This window comes from Mandrillus leucophaeus, unplaced genomic scaffold (genome assembly GCF_000951045.1).
Source record: "Mandrillus leucophaeus isolate KB7577 unplaced genomic scaffold, Mleu.le_1.0 Scaffold80, whole genome shotgun sequence".
NCBI classification, from domain to species: domain Eukaryota; kingdom Metazoa; phylum Chordata; class Mammalia; order Primates; family Cercopithecidae; genus Mandrillus; species Mandrillus leucophaeus.
Window position 1 is genome coordinate 4,941,455 of NW_012108697.1, and position 18,704 is coordinate 4,960,158.

The window sequence follows — 18,704 nt, forward strand, 5'->3', positions numbered from 1 at the left end:
AAGAAAGAAAGAGAAAGAGAGTAGAAAGTAGAGCTATAATAGCAAACACTTCCAAAGCCCTTATCTAGTGTGAAGTGCTGTTCTAACTGCTTGACTTAAATAAGCTCATTTAACTCCCAAAACAACTCTGTTTTCCAGAAACAACCCAAGCTCTAGGCAACATATCTATGCCTAAAAGGCAGAGGGAGGGAAGCTGGAAGGCAGGGTAAATGAGCGCTGGCCTATGGCAGCTGTGCAAAACAGCACCACGGCCTGACATTTGAGACTCTTAACAACCTGTTTCCTGTCAGGGCAGGCTAGTGGGTGGGGAGCCTTGGAGGTCTTTTGGCGGATTTGAAAATGGGCCTGTCTGTTCCATCGCTGAGGGCTGCCTCTGCATGACCCCAGAACACACTGCTATGACTGGCCTCGGCCCAACACTGTCAGCCAGGTCGGGCCTTTCTTGGGCTATCTGGAGTCAACACAGTGAGGCAGACTAGGACAGGTTTGAGGCCCTAGCTGGGGTTCTCTGACAGGGCAGCAAGGAAAAGGCAAAGAGCACTGGATTAGGAGACCGAAGGGTGCAGACCAGTACGGTGGTTAAGTGTGTGCACTTTGAAGTCAGATGACCTGGGTTCAAATCCTAGCCCTCAGCAGGCAAGTTATCAAATATCTCTGACATCTGTGAAGGGAGGGGAATAACAGTAACTACCGCATAAGGTTGCTGTGAAGTTGAAGAGAGGCAACACAAGGCGTTCAGCGCAGCATCTGACACAGAATAAACACTCAGTCATGTGGGCTTTTCTTATTAGCACAGCACCAGCCATATGAGTTGGAGAAAGCCACTCCTCTTCTCCCAGCCTCAGACTACTAATCTGCTAAATGGGAGGAACAGTTGTCCTCACCCTCCCTTCTGGGATGGTTTGAGGGTCAGATGACAGGGTGTGTGTGAGATGACCAGGTCTGCCTGCTCTCTCCATAGAAGAGACTGCAGTTGGCTTCCAGAAATGGGTGCAGCCTGACTGGGAGAAGAGCAAATGGTGGGTGGCAGCAGGCAAAGCTGCTGATGGAGGGCCTGGGTTCTCCTCTGCCTTGGCTCAGGGAGGGTAACCATGTGCTGAGGAAGGCAAGTGAATGAGCGTCCAGTACATGGACACGTTCTGCTCCAGGGCCTGCAGCCAAGCAGGTATCTAGTTTTCCTATCGAGCGCTGGCTCCACCTGTTGTTCTGAATCACTCTGGGTGGGTTCTTGCAGAGCCGTGACCAGCCGTGGGGCACAGCACAGGCTGCTCAGAGAGAACAGAGGCTCCTTCAACCTGCTTCCTGCCTTTAGGAGCAATCTCTGGTCCTCAACTCAAGGCCTCTCAGTTGTGTTAAGTTTAAAAGTTGCCTGATTCAAGTGTCAGTCATCACCTGCTGCTTGGGGTGGGGGAGACTGTGTGGACGGAGGCATTCTGTCAAAGCCACTGACAGAAATCCTACCTGGGAAACCTGTGGTGGAAACTCCCAGCTCCCCAGCCGGTACACCAGGTAAAGCTGCACTGCTGCTGGCTGGCACGAGGGGCTTAGCCAGTGTCTACCCCAATGCACCCCAAGGCCACAAGAATGGCTCTGGCCTGCTGCGGGGAGGGGAATCTGCCTGGGGGCGTGGCCCAGAGGCTCAGAACACAGTGCAGTCCACTGCCCTGGGAAACATACATGAATTAGAATTAGAGGCCCTGGCAAGTCTGAACTCTTCCTAACTTCCAAGGTGACCTTGAACTGTGTGGCCCCCTGAAGGGCTGCACAATCCCACTGCAAATGCTGGATGAGAGAAAAGGTTCTCACGCCAACATAGCAGAGCCTGACATAAGGATGGTCTACAATACAGACTCTCAGGCCCAGCCCTAGAGAAAACAAGTGTAGGGTGAGATCCAGGAAGCTGCATTTCTTTTTTTTTTTTTTTTTTTTGAGACAGAGTCTCACTCTGTTGCCCAGGTTGGAGTGCAGTGGTGCGATCTCAGCTTACTGCAAGCTCCACCTCCCAGGTTCAAGTGATTCTTCTGCCTCAGCCTCCTGAGTAGCTTGGATTACAGGCACGCACCACCACGCCCAGCTAATTTTTGTATTTTTAGTAGAGACGGGGTTTCACAATGTTGGTCAGGCTGGTCTCAAACTCCTGACCTCGTGATTCACCCACCTCGGCCTCCCACAGTGCTGGGATTACAGGCGTGAGCCACTGTGCCTGGCCCAGAAAGCTGTATTTCAAAAAGATGCCAGCTGGTACAAAGACAAAGGTTTGGGAAAATCAGGACCAGATGATTTCCAAGACCCCTTCCATCCTTGCCATTGTGTAGGTTTCATCTTGTCGGGAAAAGGGATGATTATGTCTTCAAGCTAGATGACTTCCCTCAGCTGGCTTTGTGGGACCCAGTCTGACCCTCCTGATCTGGCCAAGTCAGGCCTTTCTTGCCTTGCCCCTGGAGAGGCCTAGCCCTGGGCCACAGGCCCTGTGGCTGCTTCAGTCACAGAGCAGCTGCTCTCCAGAGGGAAATCAAAAGGCTTAAATGACCTGAGTTTGGGCATAGCCTATGAGAGTCCTCTGCAGATGGTGACCCAGGCCATGACATTCTGGGTCTCAGTTTCCAAGACAAGTATAGTAGAGTGAAAAGACGAAAGTGATTCTGAATCAGGCGATTTGATCCTAGGCCCAGTAACTCACTATCTGCGTGGCCTTGGACAAATTACATAGCTTCTCTGGGCCTCAATTTTCTCAATCATTAAACAAGAAAGTTGGCCCATATGTGAGTTTTTGTTGTTGTTTTGTTGTTGTTGTTGTTGCTGTTGTTGTTTTAACTAGGCATGCACATTTGAATCTTTTGGAGAACTTTCTTAAATTACATCTCCCTGCAACCTGCCTTCCACCCCCAAATTTTACTAAATATCTAACTTAGTACCTGTATTTTAGAAATACTGTTCAGATGAGTCTGGATCATGTCCCTGGTTAAGAATGGCTAGATCAGTCACTTTTAAACAATTTAATGATAATAGTAATGCCTAGCCTGGGACTTGGGCACAGCCACTGTGAGGACTCCTTGAGTCAAAGCCTTGTGGTTCAAACAACTAGTGTGATTCCTTGTAGTAAAAACAGCAGGTGTCTTGAGATACACCTTAATATTAATATTAATACACATTAATATTTCTGAAATAAAAATGCATTTTACAGTTGGTGGAGTCTCATCACTTGATTTACAACATTTTTTTTTCTAGTTGGTACGAAAAAATAATGGTGCCTTACAAATGATGGCACCTTAGACTGGGTGAAATACGGTGTATACAGTATTTTTTATATGTCGTCTTTTAACATACTATACCATTTATTTTATTTATTGCTTGTCACCTACATTAGGATGAAAACTCCATGAGAACAGGGATTTTGTCCACTTTACTGTTGTTGTTACAGTATCCCCAGTCCCTAGAATAGTGTCTGGTACCTAGCATGCCTGTGGTAAGTATTTGCTGTATGGATGAGCAGCTAAAAAGAACAAAGCAGTGGTTTTTTATTCTAGGAAGCAGGGATGCCTGTATAGGGGAACAGAAACAGAGAAAAACTGGAACATTCGAGTCTTGTGGGAAGGGGTCAGCCCCAGTCACAGGCCGGAGGAACACTGGCCTAACTTGAGTTACTCACAGTATAGAGGGAGAGGCGGATATTGCCAAAGCCAATCCAAACAGGATGTTTTAAGTACTAAAGTAGAGACATGTGCTAGGAGCAACATGGGAGGTAGCCACCATGTGGAGAGCAGCCTGATGGAATCAAGTCTATGGGAAGATCAGGAGTTCTCCGAGTAGTGGAAGGAGACAGACACAGAAGCAGGAAACAGCTTGGTGTGCTTGGGGAATGGTAAGTAACCTGTGGCCTGGAGTAGGCCTTGCAGGTGGGAGCTAGACTCAGAGGCAAGCAAGGCCGAGGACCCCAGACACCTGGCCCGGTTATGGAGACTGAGGAGCCCCTGGCACGCTGGGCAAGGAGGGTGGATGGTTACCTGTAAGTTCCTGTAGTGGACAGCACTGCGGCAGTGGCTCATCTTCGCTGTCTCCTCACTCGTGTAGAACAGCCCACACAGCTTGCAATAAAAGCCAGTCCTGGGAACCACGAACTCCACCCCTGGGGAAGGATGGGGGATAGACAGACAGGGTTAGGATGGCGTGGAAGGCAGGCCCCTGTGTCCTGGCAGCCATCAGGTAGAAATGGGAGCCACGAGCTCCACCCATCACTTGCTGTTGACCTTGGCTGTTAACGAGCTTCTCCAAGCCTCAGTTTCCTCCTTTGCAGAACAGTCACAAAGAGACTCACACCCACTCCATTCACAGGTGGTTGTGAATAGAAGGGATGGACTTGGCAGTGTCGTAAGCACTTAGCCATTCCACGGCCTGCCACTGGCCTGTCCTCCTACTATCAGCCTCCTTCCAAGAACAATGAAGGTGATTTCTGATATTTCTGATATTTCACTTGTTGGATTTCATTCTCCACACTGTACCTCTCTCTGCAGCTGCTGTGACCAGGACTCTCGAAGAATTCTCTCATTTATTTTAGAATTATGTTCTTTACAGAAAAAAAGTAAATAAACAGAAGGAAAAAATCACCCACAGTCACTCCAATCCAAATATTTTCCTCCACATGATTAACCTATATGTAGGCCTCTTTTTGTGGGACCGTTTTAGTCATACCCTAATTACAATTCTCTGTCCTCTTTTTTTCATGCAATTGTATATCATTAATACTTTCCCACTTCCTCCAGTCTTTACATCTGAACCATCAATTAGCATTTCATTTGTGATTTATTAAATATAGGTCCCAGAATTCTGGGAGGCCTTTTGATTCCAAGCAAAGGAAAAAAATGGCACCACCACCACAGAGGGGTGACAATGTCACAGCCAGGGGATTCATCCTTGAAGGGATGGTGGCTGCTCCAGCCTCCACGAAGGTGTTCTGCAGATCAGTTCTCCTCTTGAGGACACAGTCAATCAGCGGAGTGGAAAGAGCCCAGCTCTAAGAGGGTTGAGGTCAGATGCTAAGAACCCATGTGACCTGGGGAGAGTTAGCCGAACTGCTCCTGGGACTCAGTTTCCTCACCTGAGAATGGAGGTAGGAACACATGTACTGTTTACCAGGCCCCTGACTGTGTAGTGCCAGCCAAAGGGCAGGGTGTGAGGGCCGGGAGAAGCAGGACCCATCAGGGAACTAAGAAAGAGGGGGTGATGCTTGGAACACCCAATCCCACCTGCAGGTTTGGGGGCAAGCCTCTCTTTTCTGCGGCTGGGCAATGGTTTCAGGTCCGGCCATCCTGGGTAGAAGGGGGGAAAGGGCCTGGGAACGGCAGAGGCAGGGGAACAGCAATTTCTTGCAGGGGTGGGGACAGGAAAGGTCTCCACTTATGACAACCGCTCCAAGGCACAGCGTGGCCGACTGCAAGCCCAGCTGCTTGGGTGGCTTCACTTTCCTCCTCCCACCTCCCAGGACACTGAGCTAAGTGCTTAGGAGACCCTGTCAGAGGCAAGCAGCCTACACTTGTCACTAGAACTTTTTTTCCATTTCAAAATAGCCACTTATCAGTGTGAAGGGCAGCTCTGAGGGAGGGAGATGGGAGGGAAGGAGGGAGCCCAGGAGGCCTGCCCGGACTGACAGTGAGGCTGCAGTCCGGGGCCTGAGGTGTCCTCCTCAGCCTGGCTTTCTCTAACTGCCACGTCGCAGGCTACACGCCATGCCCTCAGCAGTGGCCCCCAGAAGCGAGGGGGCCTCACTCAGGCCCAGGTGCCTGGAAGGAGGTTGAGTGTCCTTCCCTTCCTCTGTGCAAAGGATGGAAAAGTGGCCCCAGCTTGGGCTGTGGGGGCCAGTTCTCCCCTTCACCTCGCAAACAGGTCCTGGCTCCTGGCTGTTGGTGCTGGCAGAGGCGCATTCAGCAAGGTCTGCCTCCTTCCTCTGTTGTTACAAAATAGTTTTCCCTTTGCTGCTGCTCTGCAGGGAGCCGAGACCCCCACAACACAGGAGAGGGGCAGCGGGGATAAAAGGAGGGCTTTGATCAGAGCCACACTCTCAGTCCCGTCTCAGCCTCTGAGCCAGCCGGGTGGTACCAAGAAAGAAGCCCTGGGATTTTTATTAAGCCCTCTGTTGAGTCCCCTGAGTCCCTGTCAGAGGGACCCCCAGAAGGGGTACAGCTGCCTTAGGAGCTACCACAGACCCTGAAGCAGGGATTGAGCTGGAGCCAAAGCCCCTGGCAGTATAGCTGGAGTTATTCTCTGTAAGTTCTGGGAGAGATTACACCTGAACAAAGACTTCTACTGTCAAAAAAACAAAAACAAAAACAAAAACAAAAACAAAACCCTTGGAAGCCACAGTGTCATGAAGAGAAAATAGAATGTAGAGTCAAACCCAACTCTTACTTATGCTGTGTGACCTCAGGCACACTGTTTACCCTCTCTGAGATTAGTTTCCTCATCTGCGAAATAGGAATAATAATGCTACAAGTGATGTTTAGGGGAAGCACCTATCATTTTGCCTGGTGCTCAAATAATACTGGTTTGGAGACACGTGTTAAATATTTCATCACAGAAGCTGTTAATAAGTGCCTAAATGTTGGCCTTCTCATCTGAACCCCAACCTCTCCCCAAGGCCACCTGGGGAACCCGGCTCCACAGTTTGGTGGCAACTTTCTTCCCTGGCCCGGCTCCGCAGGTTTGGGCAGTACCAGGCAGCCACCAGGCAGAGAAGAGAAGCCTGGGTTGGGAGAAATCCCAACAGCTGCTAACTTGGACCAGAATAACGGGGTTGCTGCAGACACCACAAATCCCACTGCACAACTCAGGACACTTCTGGAATGTGAGGGGGACGTGAAGAGGCAGCATCAGGACACACTGCCCTGGCCCTGATGTGTTCCGGAGCCACTCAATCCTCCATTTTTCAGCCTCTACTAGGATCATGAAAGCTCCATTTGGCTTCTAATAATAGCTCATGGCACGGGTAATTATAACTCTGTCATCCTAGTAAAGCTGGGATGGATAGAGGAGGGAACTTGCACTTTGCAGGCAAAGCTGTTTGTTTCTACTGAGAGCAGGCCTTGGCAGACTCACACTGGCCAGGGTCATGCAGAGCTGGCGTGGATTTCAAGTGCAGTGTACTTCCCCAGCCATGCCCACCCCCAGTCCCTGAGCAACAGGACTGGCCTCCCTTTCCTCCCAACTGGAAGCCCAGTCTTTGACATCCCTTATTTCAACTCTATGCTTTCCACAGGGACAAAGCCAAAAAATTGTCTCTCACCTCCCTAGAAGTCTCCATGCCAGTAGTGACCAGCCCTGGAGGGTAAACGGTTATGCAGCCCCAGTGAGAGGAGCCATAATAGGTCTTAAATATTTCATGAGTGAATAATAATAATAGACAACCCTTATTAAGTACCTCCCACTAGAAACCACTCAGACCTTACCAGTATTTGTTCACTTAATCCTCAAAATAACTCTGCATAGTAGGCTCCTATTACTATGGCTGATTCACAGATGAAGAAATCCAAGCAGAGAGGTTAAATAAGTTGCTCTTTGTCATCCAGCCAGTAAGTAGTAGACAGGGGATTTAAACTCAGGGAATCAGATTCCACACACTGTGTTCGTAGTTTCTGCGCAAAAACTGCCTTTCCTACACTGTGCTGCTGCCTGAACTGGAATAACCCAGAGAACAGAGTGATCTGAGATCAGAAATCCTGAGTTCTTTTTTTTTTTTCTTTTCCTTTTCTTGAGACAGGGTCTAACTCTGCTGCCCAGGCTGGAGTGCAGTGGCACAATAATGGCTCACTGCACCCTGGATCTCCTCCCAGGCTCAAGCAATCCTCCTACCTCAGTCTCCCGAGTAGCTGGGACTGCAGATGTGCACCACCACTCCTGGCTAGTTTTTATTTTATTTTATTTTTTGTAGAGACGGGGTCTCCCTATGTTGCCCAGGCTGAGAAATCCTGAGTTCTAACCTGCATTTGCTAATGTCATCTTGGGTAAGTCTCTGAACTTCAGGTTCCTCACCTGTCAAATGCAGAACCTCATCCCATACTCTTCCTTGGGGGACCAATGAGATAATGAGTCTCAAAGCTAACTGAAGACTAGTAACAAGTACAATCTGTAAAAGCCCCAATCTGAAAACAACCCAAATATTTGTCGACAGATGAATAAATAATATGATGTATCCATATCTGCAATGCAATACTCCTCAACAATAAAAAGAAACAGACTGGCCGGGTACAGTGGCTCACACCTGTAATCCTAGCACTTTGGGAGGCTGAGGCAGATGGATCACCTGAGGTCAGGAGTTGAAGACCAGCCTGGCCAATATGGTGAAACACCATCTCTACTAAAAAAGACAAAAAAATTAGCCAGGTGTGGTGGCAGGTGCCTGTAATCCCAGCTACTCTGGAGGCTGAGGCAGGAGAATTGCTTGAACCTGGGAGGTGGAGGTTGCAGTGAGCCGAGATCACACCACTGTACTCCAGCCTGGGCAACAAGAACAAAACTTTGTCTCAAAAAAAAAAAAAAGAAAGAAAGAAAGAGACTACTGATCCACCCAACAGTACAGATGAATCTCAATGATGTTGAGCAAAAGAAGCCAAACTAGCACATACAATATGATTCCTTTATGTAAAACTCTAGAAAGTGCAAACTAATATTTAGTGACAGAAAGGAGATCCTTTACCTGGGGGTTGCACTGTGGGGAGGGAGGGGTTACATAGGAGACAGGAAATTTGGGATATGATGAACATTGTTCCCAGTCTTGACTGTGGTGATGGTCTCACGGGTATATTTATAGGTGAAAACTGATCAAACTATGCACTTTATGTGCACTTACTATATATCAATTATACCTCAATACAGCCAGTTTTAAAAAGGCGAGATACTAGTTTCCTCCTAACTGGTTGGGAAAGATTAAAAACTGATAAAATCCAATGGGAGGTGGATATTGGGAACTCTCACTCAAGGTCACAGTGAAAACTGATACCATCTTTTTGGAGTGCAATTTAGTAGCAATTATGAAAATTTAAAATGCAAATACATATGACCCAACAACCCCCTGGCTAGGATGCTATCCCGCAGGAATACTGGCACACACATACCACTGAATAAGCACATCTGAAAGGCAGCAGAGAACAAAGGCTAAGAACATGGCTCTAGAGTCAGATGACTGGGGTTTGAACGTGACTCTGGTTTTTGCCTGTCCTTAGCTGTGTGACTCTCCATCTCAGATTTTGTATCTGTTAAGTAAGGATAAAAGCAGTACCTACCTCATAGGTGTTTTGAGAGGGTTAAATGTGATAATACATGCAGATCACTAGGAATGGTGCCTGCATGGGAATGTTAACAATAAAATCTTAGCTATTAAAACGGGAAAAAGAGCAGACAGCCTACGTGTTCACCAGCAGAGGAAAGATCAGTCATTTACAGCATAGCTTTTACGATGGAATATTTGCAGTGGTTAAAAAGAATGTGTTCTCTATGTACCGACATGAAGAAATCTCTAAGACCCGCTACTAAGTGAACTTGTAGAACATTATGTGTGTAGTGTGATCCTATTTTTGTGAGAGAAAAACCGTGGGCATGACAGTGGTAGGCTACCTCTGGAGACTGGGGAGAGACTGCAGGGAAGAGATCAGACCTTTAATATTGACTTGATATGGTTCTTATTTTTTGAATTTGTTACAATAGTCTTTCACACTTTCTGTAATGAAAAACAGTAATAAAAAGACACAAATGACAAGGTAGCAGAATTTATTCTTAATTTTTGCTAGTGTCAATTAGGTTCCAAGTTCTTGGATGACAAGAGACTTGCGTTATATTTCTTGGTTACCCCAGAGTGTCTAGCACAGTACCATGTTATCCAGTAAGTGTCTGCTGACTGGCTGAATGCATGAAGGAGCCTCTCTTCTCCTGTAGGGTGGCCTTTGCAACTGTTTTCTAGAGCTAAAATACTGAGGGTCATCTCAGTTTATTCTAAGGTTAGTATTTCTTTTTCCTTCTTTCTTATGTTTTTGTCTTGGGAGATGCTGTGCAGCAAATTTATCCCTTAAAAAAAAAAAAAAAAAAAAAAGGAAGTTTGCTCTCCAGATCTGACTAAAAAAATGGTACATCTGGAGGGAAGACATAGTAAGACATTTTTTTAAAGGAGAAGGGAAAAAAAGAGCAAGGTGGATGGAAAGGATGAGCCTCCACACTGACCAGCCCCTGCCTGCATGATCAGACATGTGGTCATCAGGCATCAGATGACCCGTGCTTCTCATGCTTCTGTGTGACACTTTCCCAGATGACACTTTCCCGAGCTCTCCTTCTGAGCAGCTGCTACTACTGCTTTATCTAATTACTTTCCGACCTTTCAGAGCTAATGCGAGGACTCAAAGATGATACAGGCTGGAGCTGCTGGGTTAATAGTTATGTCAGAATCTCCCAGGGAATTATATTAAAGTGCCTTCACTCCCTCCCCGAGACTCTGCTTAACTCTCCTCTTTCAAAAGGGATTCACTCCTAGGTGATTCCATCAGTAAACTCCCTCCCCACTTCATTCCCAACACTTCCACCATTGAAAAAATCACTGTTCCAATTACAGTGAGAAAACTAAGACTCAAGAAGGGGTATGACTTATCTAAGGACACACAGTCACCCTTAAGTAGGAAGGACAGAAACCCAGGTCTCTCTGCTCAATACCCTTTCTATGAACTAGGGGGAGTCTGTCCCAAACACAGTCTATTCAGCATCATTGCCTCAAAAGAGTTTGTCCTCTAAGAAGAAAAAAAATGTAGCATTGTTCTGGGAAGGGCTGGAGCAATGAACAATAGCAGAAGAGGTTCATTTCTATTGACTTTATGGAGGCTGCTGGGCATTTGCTTTCCTGCCTGAATAAGGGCTAGGCTTAAAGCCTCCATGTCATCAAGAACAAAGCATTCCCTGACAGGAAAGACAAGGCTTCTTAGCTCTGGGTCCCAGGGCAGTGCTATTCAAGGCATGTGTTCACGGAGTATCTGGTCTACTATAGGAGACTGAAATTGCAAGAAGCTTTACAGCTGCCCCTTGCAAATCTAGGTTATTGCATCATACATTTAAAATAATGATAGGCTGGCCAGGTGAAGTGGCTCACGCCTGTAATCCCGGCACTTTGGGAAGCTGAGGCAGGAGGATCACTTAAGCCCAGGAGTTGAAGACCAGCCTGGGCCACATATGGAGACCCCATCTCTACAAAAAATAAAAATAAAAAAATTAGCCGGGCCTGGTGGTGTGCACCTGTGGTCCCAGCTACTTGGGAGGCTGCGGAGGGAGGATCACTTGAGCACAGGAATTTGAGGCTGCAGTGAGCTGAGATCATGCCACTGCACTGCAACCTGGGTGACAGAGCAAGATCTTGTCTCAAAAGGACAAAAAACAATGACAACAAAATGACAAAAAGCCCTCTCAAGTTCTTAGAGGTGGCTATGGAACTGTTATTTCCTAGACCTGAATTTCAGTAAGGACTGTGTGTTTTGCTTACCTAGAGGAATGCTAAGTTCACTGAACACATCCTCTGGTTCCCAAGAAGGCAAAGAAAGGGGCTGTTTCAGTTCCACTTCAGTGTACTCTGGTGACCTCACCTCCAGAGATTTCATTTCCACATACCTGGAGTTTTCTGCAAAACATGAACCAAGGCAAAAAGAAAAGAAAAGAAATGAAATACAACACGCCTCAATGAGTCCCTGAAATTCTATCCGTGCATAGTATGATTGGGAATTGTCCGTTGGACTGCTTAATCACATAAGGCTAGGGCAACGGCTGCTAATTAGAACCAAAGCACTGTCATTAGGAGCTTTTTCCACTGCCAAAAGAATGCCACACACAATAAAACTTGGCAAATCTTTGCATTTGGCCCAGGGGGATGGGCTACTGATGGCTTCAGTTGAGAAGATCCACCCCCCATGCCTGCCATCTCAGAATCATTCCATCTCTGCAGGCAGAGGAATTACTGACGGGCAAAAATTGTGCTGACGTCCACCGAGGCTAGCAAAACAGGCAATACCATTCTCTCCCCAAGCTTGTCAAGCTGTTATTAAATATGAACCCCAAACACTGGGTCAGCTAATGAGCCTCTAACACTGGCACATGTTGAGACCTATACTGCAAAATAAAAGGGGTTTGACTGGAGTGAAGTGAAGATTTCACTGCTCCTTTATTCTTGCCTTCTCTAGACAGAGCCTGGGCCTCAGGGTTTCTCTAGCAACAAGAAGGCATTTCACGGCGGGGTTTCCATGGAAACTCAGATCCATGCAGGTAAAAAACAGCTCAGGTCATCTTGACATGGAAAAAATCCCAAGCCTCCCAGTTACCTAATAGTTCATGCCACCCACAGGGCTCTGGGTTGAAATGTTCATTTTTAAGCCTTTCCTCTGTATTTTCTGTCCCCGACTCTCACTTCAAAGCCTGGTGTGCTGCAGGCTTTCTGTAAAGCAAATCCCTAATTATTTTCACAGTGAGAATCTTAAAGGCTACTCTCCCTCCCTTCCCCCAAACCCCTTGATGGATCTGAGGTTCCACTTGGCAGAGAAGACAGGGCTTAGCCTATTTTAAACTCTCTCTTTCATGATGTCACAGTGCCGGGCATAGGCACAAAACGTCACCTCCAATGGAGTAAGAGAAGATCCTAAAACAAGTCTTGTATCACCGTCAGACCCTAGCAAAAAATGGGTCTGAGGTAGTAAGAAGGGGAACAGCTGTACCCTTTAGGGATCCCCTGTTCCTTCCCCTTCCACTCCTTTCTTGCCTCCCCTATTCCTGCCCCCATCACACAAATAACAGCCTGGGTGGCCCTCTGCTGTGCAGGCATGAGGCTCCTCCTGATCTCCTTTTGCTGATAACTCAATCTAATTTTAGTTATCCAAGTCCATCTGGGCTCCTGTAAATGCAGAAAAGTCTGCCCTGAGTTTGCTTGTCAGAAAACATGCAGCCTCCGATCTGACTTCCTTTACACCACTTGCCTAAAATCGCTAACAGTTTAGCCAGGCTTTTAGAGGCTTGCCTCTGTTACTAAATCACTTTCTGCACCCACTTTAATGCTAGTTGAAACCTTACTTATGTTCATTCCAGCCTGCACATGCTCATACTTTATGAGGTAAGCAGGGGTCCAATCAACCCGACCACCCATGAGGAAAGGGGAGGTAGTTACCTGGGGTCAACACTCCTTGGCAAGCTTGGCTTTGGAGGTCGGTTTCGATGGGGGTGCTGGTTTTCTCCTCCAGGGGGCTACCTTCGCAAGCCCCATCTTCGGGGGTCTCCCTGGTCTTGCAATCATCGACAAATGGGCTTGGCTGCCGGGCCCTCTCCTCTGCTGGCTTAGGGGAAGACATTTGCTGGACTATAGGGGCTGGATGAACATCTGAGCTCTCCACTCCCTTTACCTCCTTCTCGTAGCAATCTGAATCCTCCAGGGAGAGGCCTGTCTCACTTTCAGCTGGCTTCCGCTCAGCATCCAGATTTAGGCCAGGCATTTCCACGTCCATGTCACTGGGACAGCTTGTGGAAGCACAGGGCAGTTCTCTGGGTGACTTGAGGCTGATTTCTGCAGCCCCATTCCCTACGGCCTTGATTCCCTCCTTGGGGAAATCCTGGGCCAGGTCTAGGTCTAAGGTGGTTGTCACACATGAACATGTTTCTGGGCAGATTTTGTCTTTCTGGTCAATGGGCACAATTTCTTCCAGCTCTGGGATGTCTGGTTCCATGATAAAATCTTCTTCTTCCCCAACCTCGTCCACTGTCACCAGCTCCTCCATGTTAGTGGGATACCAGCTCTCCCCTTCTGCCTCACTTCCACTCTCCCAATCTTGTTCCTGTACAAAAATGCAGAAGGAGGTCAGAGGGTGGTTGAGAACATTCAACCGGAAGGCACAAGACTTGGCCATGAGGACCCCTCCAATCAGGAAGAATCTGAGCATTCTTACCTCTACCCGGTACAATTACTGTGAACCACTCAAGTCCAACAGCACCAACTCATCCTTAGGGTAATGCTCAAAGTTTGGAATAAGCCCTTAATGCTTAATCCACCATATTTAAAGTGACACAAAGAATTTCAAGCCCTAGTAGATAACAGGTGCTCAATATACAGTTTTTGAATGCATGAATAATGAAGTTATAAACTCTAAATACTTACTGGAACATCTTTCTTGCATCTGGGTCACCACTAAATGTAACTGCAGCAAAGCCCCTCACAAAATTCCCCCAAGCACCCTCTCCCAGCAGGGGTACATACACTTCCACAGTCAAAGCTCCTACTTGGCCCCTTCTAGAACTTTCCCCTTGGCATCTGCAGCAGCCCATGGACTCCTGACTCCACAGAAAGATTTAGGAGATCAGCTTTCCTGCCAGCGATACTCATCTCTCCTGCCTCTCCTGACTGGAAAGGCACGAAGATGGCCCCGTTCCAAGGACATTTCTTTTTGTTGTGGCAGCCCCAGCCCAGGAGAACTGTAACTGGATTTTTCATTTTAATTAAGTAAAACAATCTGTACAAGCACAGTAGATGTCTTGTTAATCCTAGGGTCTGGGCCTGCTGAAGTCAGGGCCCCAGCTTGAGTGCCTAAAGCAGCTTCTCGCCCCATCCCCGCCAAGGGACTTGTCTATTTTGGGAGCCTGGCTCTGAAGCCTGAGTCTTTTTTTGGGCACATGTTTTCTCATGGGAACACAGCCAAGTTGCTGGAGAGTAAGCAGAGCTCAGACATGTGGGTAAAGATCGCTTCAATAAAAACTATCCGAAGATTCCAGGCACAGCCACTCCTCCAAAGTAGTGCTAGGAGGACTGGTTCATTCATGTAACTAATGGTGGGGTCTCAGCCATATTCCATCTAGCAGGACATCACCAGGCAACAGGGGGACTCCTGTGACTCAGTCCCTCATGGCAGAAGTGCAGAATCTGAAATAAACTTTACCTTCTTTGTCCCTGTGTTTTCCGGATCAGAGAACTCTGCTTCTTTCTCTTGTCTGCCCACTGATTGAGGGCTTTCTTCCACGCCCTCCTGTTCCTCTTTTCCAGCCTTACCAAAGGAAGGACAGAGCAAACCAAATCAACAGTGAGCAGTGACAGGGAGAAGAAAAAAAGAATGATATTGAATGCAGGTCCCAGCTCTCAGAGGGGTTTCACATACAGCCTTTTCTTTATCCTCCCGGAATCCCTCGGAGGCGGCTGCTATTAGCATCTTCATTTTATAGATCAGAAAACTGAGGTTCAGAGAGGTTAAGTAATTTGCTCACAGTCACACAGACAAATGGAGGCAGAGAAATGTCTTGAAGCCTGGCCCGATGTCTTTAGGGGGCAGAAATCCCTGGCAAACTGGGTATTTTTTGCAGAGTAGAAGCAGCCAAACTACTGGGCCGGCCAAGACCCTGGGGTTAAATCATTCAGGACACTTATAGGTAGAAAGGGCGTTGTCACCCAGTCAGAGTGCCCTCGCACCTTTCTTTTGCTCTCTGTCCTAGAGTGACAGCCCAAACTAGCACTCCCTTTCTTCCTTCCTTGTATTCCTTTCCCCCAAATCAGGGCCCTCACAGTAATGCCCATGTCTGTGAAACTAAATAATTGAAAGCAGGCGTTTGGTTTGAGAATTAGGGCCTCTAACCAACCTTTAAGACAGAGGATCAGCAAAGTATAGTCTGCAGGCCAAATCTGACCTGCAGCCTGTTTTTGTATAGCTTGTGAGCTAAGAATGAATTGTACATGTTCACATAATTACATTTTAAGTGATTATAGAAGTGCCTACATAAAATCTGCAGTTTTGCCTCTTGGCCCACATAGGCTAAAATATTTACTATCTGGTCCTTTGTAGAAAACTTTGCCAACCCCCATGTTAGAAGTTTCTGGGGGATATTCTCCCATGACTTAAACTTTGTCCACCAAATCAATGACTACTCCTGAGTTTTCTCAGGGGCAAGGTGCAGTTCTAGGACATTCTTGGCTGAGGTTGGTTCGAAGTAAACCACTCTAGTTCTGATTTCTTACAATCAGACATACCTCTATGAGCTGACTAGGAGCCAGCTGGAGCAGAAGCTCAGGGCTGACTGGTTTCACCAGTTATTACCAGACAGGGACGCATGGTTCAAATCCGCAAGTCCTTTCTGTTTCCAGTGTTTGCTGTGAAGATTCCACCAAAAGCTTTGCTGAAGTCTACCGCACTAGCCTGAGTGTAAAGCAGCTACAAATACCTTTTTAGCTATTACAGCTTCTACCAACAGGTGACTTTATTTTTATCTCCCGAATCAACTATGCATGGCCCTCTCTTGTCAAAATGAATAATCCTTACCCTTCCCAAGCAGCTCCTGCAGCCGCACTCCCAGATCAACACAGTAAAGGAACCCCCTTCAGTTCAAGTTGGGAGAGGCAGGGACAGTCTTGCCAGCCGGGCTGAAAGCCCTCCACCAAGCAGACCCCTGCTCTTCCTCCCTGCAGGCAAAGGAAACAACCTTTCAGAGCTTCCCTTTGCTCTGGGATCACTTCCAGGAGAAGGCAGCAGCTCAAGGGGAACAGATGGGTGCAATGGGTGCAACGGGTGCCCCCAGCTGCCCACACCAGCTCATAGACTGAGACTGAAACGCCAACTCTTGCAAGCAGGGCTCTGCCACCACAGGCCCTGAGCTACTGAACCACTTCCAAACTGGTCTCCCACTTCTGCTCTGTACCCTCCCCCAAAATCTATTCTTGCCAAGGCAATCAAGAATGATCATTCCAACATGCAAAAATGATCACATCCTCACCATATTGTCTTTTTTTTTTTTTTTTGAGATGGAGTTTTCCTCTTGTTGCCCAAGCTGGAGTGCAATGGCATAATCTCGGCTCACCGCAACCTCTGCCTCCTGGGTTCAAGCAATTCTGCTGCCTCAGCCTCCCGAGTAGCTGGGATTACAGGTCCCGCCACCACACCTGGCTAATTTTATTTTATTTTATTTTTATTTTTAGCAGAGACGGGGTTTCACCATGTTGGCAAGGCTAGTCTCGAATTCCTGACCTCAAGTGATCTGCCTGCCTCGGCCTCACAAAGTGCTGGGATTACAGGCATGAGCCACTGCGTCCAGCCTCCTCACTGTATTTTCTTGCTTAAATACTTCATTTGCATCCCCTGGTACTTAGGATAAAGGCAAAAATCTTCAACCTGCCTACAAGGCCCTGCGTAGTGTAGGCCCTGTTTATAAGTTGGCCTCACCTCCTGTTACTCTAATGCCAGCTCTCTGCTACGGCAACGCTGGAGCCCTGGAGCTGCTGGAGGCCCTTGTGCACGCTGCTCCCTCTGTCTTTTCGCTTTCTTTTCACCCAGTCAATACTCACCATGCCTCCAAATCTCAATAGTCACAGCCTAACTCTGAGAAGGCTCGGATTTATCACAGGCACTCAGCATTGTGTACCTTCATCTCCTTCTTAGCACTTAATAGTCAAGCTCTTCTGTTCATTTGAGAAATCACTGGATTAGCATTTCTCTCACTGGACTATGAGCTCCGCGAGCCCAGGGGTCATTTCAGTGTCACTAACTGTGGTCTCAGTGCCAGGTGCTCCACAAATATTGGTCAATAAAAGAATGAAATTGGTAGAAGGGGGTGGGGTGAATAACAAGTTCTCACCTGTCTTTCCACATGGTTGGGTCTTGTCTAGGCTCTGAAGCGAGCATAAGGGTTTTAAAATCTTCTCCTGTTATGGATTGGTTATACCAGGGGTTACACTCTGGGGCTTCTAGATGGCATCCAGCCCACAGCTATGTTTTGGTTTATACTAGGCATTTGTCTTGCTCTAAGAAAAGGGAGATTTGACAGCGTGGCATGCATTCCTGCATGACAGCTGTAGAATGGAGCTGAGCAGTGGCTCCAGCCCCACAGATGGCACCACTTCCTCAGTCAACCATGGTCCCATCACGCTGGCCTGGCTCCAATTATCATTAGCCTGGCTTCCCTTCCCTAGGCACCTGGGCTTGCCACTCTCGAACCCCCCTCCCAGTAGGATGTAGCAGTGTTTCTTCCCCATGTTTTCCTTATCTGTGACTTGATTTATTTCCTCCTCTTTATGGTCCTGTGGCCAGGATTGGGTCTCAGGTACGGATGTGGCCACCCATCACCACGGAGCAGCACGCACACTGGCTTCTCAACCATGGGCACTTTCTCCAGAGAGCTCAGGATTTTTTAATGAGCGTGAGCTCTTTAAGGTAGTACAACAGCCTTGTGATCACACCCATTTTACAAACAAGAAAACTGAGGCAGAAGAAAACAGGGTGTGACCTGGTTCTCAGAAGCCAGGCCTTTGCCTCCAGAGTCTGGGTTCCATCCTTCATACCTTCAACAGATACCCACTGGACACCCGCTCTGTGCTAAGCCCTCCTCTAGGGACTGGGAACACAGCAGTGAACACAACAGACAAAACTCCCTGCCTTGTGAAGGTTACACCTGGGAGCCGGGGGTGACAATAGACACTAAGTAAAATAAAGACATTAAGTGATAGGTTTGAAGGTGGTAAATGCCACCAAAAACAGGAAAGTAGGGAGGTAGAGGAGGGGGTTGGGGTGTTGAGATGGTCTGCAGTGGTGGGGAGGGAGAAGAGTGGGTTGGGGTGTTGAGATAGTCTGCAGTGGTGGGAGGGAGGGAAGCAGGTTCTGGTGTTGAGATGGTCTGCAGCAGTGGGGAGGGAGAGGAATGGGTTGGGGTGTTGAGATGGTCTGCAGAGGTGGGGAGGGAGA

The 18,704-nt window shown here is 47.7% G+C and overlaps 1 protein-coding gene across 1 annotated transcript in view; it reads right to left on the reverse strand.

Annotated features, from left to right (window-relative positions):
• RBM20 (RNA binding motif protein 20) overlaps nt 1–18,704 on the reverse strand; it is a 227,345-nt gene that overhangs the window by 4,245 nt on the left and 204,396 nt on the right. The window contains exons 10-13 of the mRNA XM_011967546.1: nt 14,925–15,029; nt 13,169–13,829; nt 11,504–11,638; nt 4,005–4,126 (exon numbers count right to left, since the gene is read on the reverse strand). Of these exons, the coding sequence (XP_011822936.1) occupies nt 4,005–4,126; nt 11,504–11,638; nt 13,169–13,829; nt 14,925–15,029 (1,023 nt within the window). The remainder of the gene's footprint in view (nt 1–4,004; nt 4,127–11,503; nt 11,639–13,168; nt 13,830–14,924; nt 15,030–18,704) is intronic.